Raw genomic sequence first — 8,439 nt, 5'->3', positions numbered from 1 at the left:
ATAACATTATGACTACATAGTGTAAAATTGTGATAGTTCTTCCGAAATTATTTTTCTTAATATTTAATGAGGTTGAAAAAGTAAACACAAAAGTATGAAGCAAAATATATAAAATATTAGGTTAAAATATATTTTCGCTATCATATTCATTACTAGTTAAATAGGACCTCCAACTTTTGTTGGTTCCCAAAAAAGAATTAAAAGATTTATACTTGCAACATTAAACATTAAGTTTAACCAACTAGATTATTATTAATTATTATTATTGTTATCATTAAAATATAAAAATAAGAATAATATATTTTTTTAGTTTAACACCATAATCAAAATATATACATCTTTCTTATTTTGTCATGTTATCATTTCTTACATAACTATTTAAAATAAAACTATCTCTTTGATTTCATTCTTGTAGAGGCATAATAATGCCTACTACAAACCATAAAATATAAAACATTAACCAAACTAGGCCAGCAAGAACCCAATGATAGTAATCATAGACATAGTGACCTTTGTTAATATTACTAGAGACCCAACTCTCATTTCCTCCTCTTTTGGTAATCCCATCAATGGTAGTCATTATAAAACTAGCTAATACTCCACCTAAGCCAATGGAAATGGTCGAGAGATTAGTCGCAATGCTAGCCAAACCCTTAGGCAACTCACAAATATACAGCTCCGTTTGAGCAACCATATTCAGTGCCTCCGCCACACCCATCAACATGTAATGAGGCACTAGCCAAAACACCGACATTGGAACCATACCTTTCGGATTATCCACAAGCCCTTCTCTTATTGCAATAGATCGCCTCACACCCTCTACATAAGCTGCTACAACCATGGATAAAAATGACAAGAATATCCCTAGTCCCATCGTAGTGATGGGGCTTAACCGTGCAGGCTTTCCTAGAATATAAGATGCGAATGGAATGAGTATGCGGCCGTGTACCAATAACCAAGAAACCAAGGAAATGATCGTGAATATGGAGAAGGTTGCTGCTGGTATTTGGAAGTTTTGTGTGATGTATATGTCCATTGAACCGGCTTGCAAGACTGGGAATGAAGGTTGGCTGAAATTTATGGACCAAAGAGGAATTAACATCATTAATTTCTTCAAGGCTTCCACTTGATCACACTACAAAGACTCCATGGATTTGAAGCACTTCCCTTTGGAGTAAGCTCCTCATTTAGATCTTCATGTTGAATAAACTTTAATTAATAAGGTATTTAGTTTTTTGATGTTTAATAATCTTAGAGTAATAACTAGGGGTGATTGGATAACCAAGAGATTTGAGTGGGAGCTATTTAATATGCAGAATAATTTTGTTTTGTCATTTGAAGAGTCAAGCATATGAAGAGTCTATTCTTTCCTATAAAGAGTTGTAAAAATTTATTTGAAATAATAAGAAAGATATATTTTGGCATCTTGTTATCAACAAATTGGTATCAGAGCTATTGTGTGTGAGGTGAGCGTGAGAAAACCTGTTGAAAGAGAAAAACAAGAGCGATCGAGAGCCTTGTGAGGTGTGTGTTGAGTGTAAACACTTGATAGGAATGGCAAGTATAACCAATGGCATCCCGCTACCCAAGTTGACAAAAGGCGTCAACTACGACAACTGGAAGGTGCAGATGAAGTCCCTTTTCGGTTCCCAAGATAACTGGGATGTGGTCGAGACTAGGTATGAGGAACCGGAGAACACAGATGGGTATTCAAATGCCCAGTTGAACGCGTTGAAGGTCGTTCGAGCTAAAGATAGGGCGGCTCTATATCTATTATATCGATCTGTCGACGAATCTGGTTTTGAGAAGATAGCTGACGCAAAATCTTCCAAAGTGGCATGGGATACACTCGAAATAGCAAACAAAGGAGACGAACGGGTGAAGCAAGTCCGACTTCAAACCCTAAGGGGCGATCTGGAAAACATGAGGATGAAAGAGTCTGAAAGCGTATCTGAGTTCATTACTCGAGTAGAGACCGTGGTGAACAAACTAAATCGGAATGGTGAGAGTCTTTCATCAAACCGAGTTGTTGAAAAGATTCTGAGGTCATTGACAGATAGCTTCGAAAATATTGTGTGCGCAATAGAGGAATCTAAGGATCTATCAACGCTCACCATTGAAGAGCTTGTTGGGTCTTTATAAGCGCATGAGCAGAGAAGGAAAAACAAGAAGGAGGAGTCTCTTGAACAGGCTCTCCAGGCGAAGGCGACAATAAAAGAGGAGAAGGTACTTTATGCTCAGAGTACCAGAGGCAGAGGAAGAGGCAGAAGCCTAGGTGGTAGAGGAAGAGGAGGACGAGGAAGTGAGCAAGTCGGCCAACAGAACTGGCATGGCAGAGGTCAAGCTCGGGGTGGCCGGATAAACACAAATAATAATATTGAGTGTTATAATTGTGGAAAGAATGGGCATGTTGCCAAGGATTGTTACTCGATAAAATGCTATAATTGCGGGAAGCTGGGTCATATTTCCAAAGATTGTAGATCCGAGAAGAAAAAGGAGGAACCAACAAACTTCTTTGCTGAGAAAGAAGATGAAGGGTTGTTGCTGGTGACAAAAATTCCAGAAACTGAGATCAAACCAAGTTGTTCTGATAACTCATTTTGGTACTTGGATACTGGGGCAAGTAACCACATGTGCGGCGACGAGAGCTTATTCAAAATACTCTCAAAGGTGGAGTCCGGATCCATTTCTTTCGGTGATGCTTCAAAAGTAGCCGTCAAAGGTCGAGGAACGATCAGGTATCAGCAGAAAAATGGGGGAATCGGAGAAATCAGAGATGTTTACTACGTACCTGATCTCAAAAGCAACATACTGAGAATGGGACAGTTGATGGAGAAAGGGTACTCGGCTATAATGAAGGACCGAGAAATGAAACTGAAGGATTAACTTGGGAGACTCATTGCCCAGGTAGAAATGAAGAAAAATCGTATGTACAAACTTGAGCTTAAAATAGTTCAAGATAAATGTATGCAACTTGATCTAGAGGATGAGTCCATGAAGTGGCATTATCGGTTCGGTCATCTTCACTTCGGAGTGTTGAACGAGCTGGTGAAAAATGAGATGGTGCTTGGACTGCCTAACATTATATTCGAAAAGAGCTTCTGTGAAGAATGTGTGATCAGGAAACAAGCGAGGACTTCTTTCCCAAGTAGTTCTGAATATAGAGCAAATGAGCAACTCAGACTGATTCACACAGATTTATGTGGGCCAATAACTCTAGAATCATTTAGTGGTAAAAGATACTTCCTTTCTCTAATTGATGATTTTTTGAGAGAATTGACGAGTATTTCAAGAAAATGGGTACCAGCGATGTCCGTACGAGCATGCCTTGTACACAAAGAAATTAGAAAATGATATGATGGTAGTCGCTCTCTATGTCGACGACCTCATATTCACCGGAAGCAACACAAAACTGATTGAGGAGTTCAAGGAGGTAATGAAGAAGGAGTTCGAGATGACAAACTTAGGTTTGATGAAATATTTTCTTGTCCTAGAAGTGAAGCAGTTAGAGGAAGGGATTTTTATATCCCAAGAGAGGTATGCGCTTGAAATTTTAAAGAAGTTTAAAATGGAGGACTACAACTCAGTTTCAACTCCAATGGAACCAGGCACTAAACTCTCAAAGTTTGATGGAGGAGAACGGGCTGATGCTGGGAGATATCGAAGCTTAGTCGGAAGTCTAAGGTATCTTACAAGCACGAGACCCGACCTAATGTTGAGTGTTGGGATAACAAGCAGATTCATGGAGGATCCAAGCTATACACATTGGAAGGCCTTGAAGAGAATTCTGAGATATGTTCGAGGAGCTCTTTCACTTGGTATTTTCTATTCAAAATCAGATAACTACCGATTAGTGGGTTACTCTGATAGTGATTGGTGTGGTGATGTTGATGACCGGAAAAGTACTTCGGGTTATGTATTCCTACTCGGAAATTCAGCTTTTACTTGGTTGTCAAAGAAGCAGCCTATTGTAACTCTGTCGACCTGCGAGGCAGAGTATTGTGCGGCCTCTTGGAGTGTGTGTCATGCAGTATGGCTTTCAAATTTACTAAAGCATTTGGGAGTGGTCCGAGACGAAGGGACTATGATTCGAGTTGATAACAAGTCGGCGATCGAGTTGGCAAAGAATCCAGTTAATCACGGAAGGAGCAAGCACATTGACGTCCGATTTCATTTCATTCGAGAACAAGTCAAAGAAGGAAAGGTTGAGTTGGAGCATGTTGAAAGTCGAGCTCAAGCCGCTGACATATTCACCAAGCCATTACCGACCACACTGCTGGAGAGTTGTAAAAGGCTGATTGGAATGAGAGATGGGAAGAATATTTAAATTTAAGGGGGAAATTTGTTGAATAAACTTTAATTAATAAGGTATTTAGTTTTTTGATGTTTATAATCTTAGAGTAATAACTAGGGGTGAGTAGGATAACCAAGAGATTTGAGTGGGAGCTATTTAATATGCATAATAATTTTGTTTTGTCATTTAAAGAGTCAAGCATATGAAGAGTCTATGCTTTCCTATAAATAGTAGTAAAAATCTATTTGAAATAATAAGAAAGATATATTTTGGCATCTTGTTATCAACACTTCCATCATACAAGATTTGTTCAAAAACCTGAGTCCAAGAACCACTCATTAATTAGAATTTAGAACCAAATCAATTGAATGTAGACAATAGAATGGGGAGAAATCACAAAGGTGTACCTTATATTGTGGTGATACAACAAATCTTTTCAATTTGATGGCAACGGAAAATTTCTCTTCTTGAAAGAAGCTACAATCACGTGAATAAACCCTGTGATCAAGCTGGAATTCGGCTTTGATTTCACATACAAAGAGGAAGCCAAGAAGAAAGATATGACTGACAAGAACATGAGCACTAAAGGAACTCCCAAGCCAATTTTCCAGCCCAAGTTATCTTGAATATACACAATAAATGTCATAGCAATCACAACTGACAATGTGGAGGTAGCACTGTACCAGTTTATGTAAGTCTCCATGGCGCCTTTTATGTTCAAGCTCTGTGCATTATCTTGGAGCTAATCTAGGTCTTAAGTCATTGAAGCCGAACTGATACCCCCAGCTCCAATGGACATGAGCAAGAACGAAGAGCACAAGAACATGAGATGAAAGGTTGTTGGGGAGAATAAGGTGCAGTTGTTGGATGAATCTACACATGGAGGAGGCCTTAATTGTGGAATCATCGTCATCGCCTTAACGAAGAAGAAGAAAGAAGGAGAAGGAGGAGGAGAAGGAGGAGAAGGAGAAGGAGAAGGAGGAGAAGAATGAGGAGAAGAAGGAGGAGAAGGAGAAGAAGAAGAATGTTTTAGATTTTTGATTTGACCAAAGTAAAAATGTAAGGTCACAATATGAAATGTCCATTGGAAAAAAAATATGTGATGAGATATGTAAGAATATTAGTTATTTTACCGAAATGAATAAAATATAAAATGAGAGTGGAAATGCATATGTGGCTAAGTGTCGTTATTGGTTCTGTAGCTAAAATATGGCTACAGGAATAAGTACTGTGGCTAAAGGATTGGCAACAAATATAAATTACTACCGCTAAGGGAATAAACTACTGTCGCTAAAAAATGGCTAAGGGCATAAATTACTGTGGCTAAAAGGGTAGAATCATCCCCAAATAAATAAATAAATATATTAATACTCTTTTTTAACAAATTTATTATGAACATGAATAAGAATAAAAAAAATTAATACTAAAATAAATCATTTATAATATCAAAACAAACAAATATAACATTTTTATCAAATACAAATATTATTTCTCAATCTTAAAAATGCATACAAAATATATCAAATATAAATTTGAACTCAAAGAACATAAAAATCTCATCCGTTTATCAAAATATCATTTTATTAAAACCATCCAAGTAGTCCCTGTCAAAGAAAATAAGTCATAATATAAATTAGTTCATACTCATTCATCAATTTAATGTGCAAATGAAATGGACCAGCTTTTCATCAATGTTTTTAACTTGAATGAATAATTTTAACTAATAGGCTCAATCTAGTTAAGGAAGTCAAGTAATTGACATTCACTGTGTATTATTTTATGTCTCTCTAAATGCATGAAGGTTGGTGTTGTTCTTGCAATTCATCAACATGTCACAAATAAACAAAGCAATGAAGGACATGTACATGTCTCAAGTTCTAATTGAACAATTTGCAAGTTTCCTAGGTACTCTAACTCATTCATGTGATTGCGACAAAAAGATTAAATTGTTTTTTATTTAAATTGCAGCTATAATATTAACCATGAGATACTACTAAAAACTGGAATCTCAACATTAACATGTCATACAACAAGCCATACAACTGAAGACTATCACTATATTAACCTTAAGAGACAGAGAATTTGTCTGAAATCAGTTAAAAAGTTTTGGAAGCCAGCTCAAGGAAATGATATAAATATAAAGTTAGAAACAAATGAAAGATACATTACCTTCTACAATAGCTCTTTCCTCTTGATGATGATGATGATAGCTATATCATTTCACTGTCAATAACTACAAGACAATAACAAAATTTGTAAATATGAACCTTCATTATCTAGTTTCTTAATAAACCAGCCACCAATCAATAACCCTATTGAATTTCAGAAATCCATGTTTGAAACTTGCAATTTTACAAAATAACTAAAATAAAAACGAGAAGTGCCTATAACTAGTAATAAACATGATTTAAAAGTTGTTGGTAGTAAGTTAGATAATTGTCCATGGTCTATAAGAGGTAACATCAAACTAGTTGAAGATTGAAAAATGAAATTATCTAGACTTAGAGAAAAAAAAAAACAAAAGCATCAAATATAAAAAATAAAGCCAAAATCGAGTAACTAATAATTCATACCTCAAAATCTTTTAGTTACTTCTTGTCGTTGAACGAGATCCTTCATCAATATAGTTCTCGGTGAACCAACCCCTTCATTATTGACATTAAAATTAGAAAATATGATTACTATTCATTACATTGAGTTATAAAATTAACCTTGACTTCTTTTGCACGTTCTTAGAAGATGACGCATTCAACTGCACATTAACTTGAATGTTGTTGTTCTTTAGCAACTCCTTTATAGTTTTAACTTCAGTTTTCAAGATCTCAACTTTTGATTGTAGCAAATCATTATTTAGATTCATCTGTTTTTTTGTTAAAAGAGGTCCTCTTAGATCTTTCGGCTTTACTCCACCTCCATAACCAAATACATGATTATGCTTTTGAGTTCCAAAACATTTCTCCACAACTTGGAAAGAAGATAGATGAGGTTCTTGATGAGTCACTTCACAAATCTCATACTAAACCAAGAAGATACAATGTTACAAATTATCTTTAATTTGACATAAATTTTCGAAATCACAGAATTATGCATAAAAAGCTTGCCTAAAATAAAATAAACACTCAATAATTTGGTCTTCTACATACATTGTGACTATAAATATTTAAAGCATCATATATAGACTTACATATTTTTTCAACGCATCAAGATCAACAATATCATTTCCTTTTTTCCGAGTTTCAAAAAATAATGATCTAATATCAGGTGGATTGCCATCTTTTCCACTGTACATAATAATGATATGTATAAGATGAAAATCAATTATAAAGGAAAAAATTGCACTTATCATCCATCTTACCATTTCATAAGCAATTTTCCTAAAAGGTTTACTTCCCGTACGATGAGGCATCGTTGCATTTGATCTATTTCGCTTGTTGTTTTCACTTGTTTCTGCATTAAGTTAATAATATTAGTTATTAAAATTAAAAAATAACATAAATATTGACATAATAAGATTAAATACCTTGAATATGTCACTCATATAGTGATTTGTGATCAACCATTCCCAGTCACTCTTGTCAAAATCTTTAGGAATATTCAGTAAAGCTTCTTGACGCGTAGTGCAGTTTTTCACGTATTTGTTGTATATTTTACCTCTCCAATTCTTCCATAAGGACCGCATATGATCAAGAGTTGATTCACAATATAGTTCAATTTGATCATTATCAAATTTTTCCTATACAAATTTAGACAGTTATGATAGGATCGACTTTATCAATAGAGACGAGGGTCTGGCGATTGATGAAGGCTTATGAAAAACGGTTTGAAAGAAATCTTGTTAGGGATTTAATTCACTTTCTATTCTACGCAAACTCTTGTAAACACTTGAAACAGAATCAAGCGCAAAAATGTTTACTTAGGTTTGAAGCTTAAGATGAAAAATGAGAAGATGACAGAAAAGAACAACACAGCAGTTTGTTTATGGATGTTCGGAGTGAACTCTCCTACGTCACCCCTTCTTCCAACCATCGGAAGGATTCACTATAGAATGATTTGAATCAAATACAGTTTGCACGAATAGCTCACTATTGAACAAAACAAACTTTGTTCAACTTACAATATGATGAAGAATATCACTCAGCTAATAC

At 35.4% G+C, this 8,439-nt stretch overlaps 1 protein-coding gene across 1 annotated transcript; it reads right to left on the bottom strand.

Annotated features, from left to right (window-relative positions):
- Positions 1-403: 403 nt before the first annotated feature.
- Positions 404-1,036, bottom strand: LOC124930260 (protein NRT1/ PTR FAMILY 1.2-like). The gene has a single exon (XM_047470613.1). The coding sequence runs from the start codon at positions 1,034-1,036 to the stop codon at positions 404-406; it is 633 nt and encodes a 210-aa protein (XP_047326569.1).
- Between the last annotated feature and the right edge of the window lie 7,403 nt (positions 1,037-8,439).

This window comes from Impatiens glandulifera, chromosome 3 (genome assembly GCF_907164915.1).
Source record: "Impatiens glandulifera chromosome 3, dImpGla2.1, whole genome shotgun sequence".
In the NCBI taxonomy this organism is placed as follows: domain Eukaryota; kingdom Viridiplantae; phylum Streptophyta; class Magnoliopsida; order Ericales; family Balsaminaceae; genus Impatiens; species Impatiens glandulifera.
The sequence above is the reverse complement of the archived record's forward strand: the minus strand, read 5'-3'. Positions and strand labels throughout refer to the sequence as shown.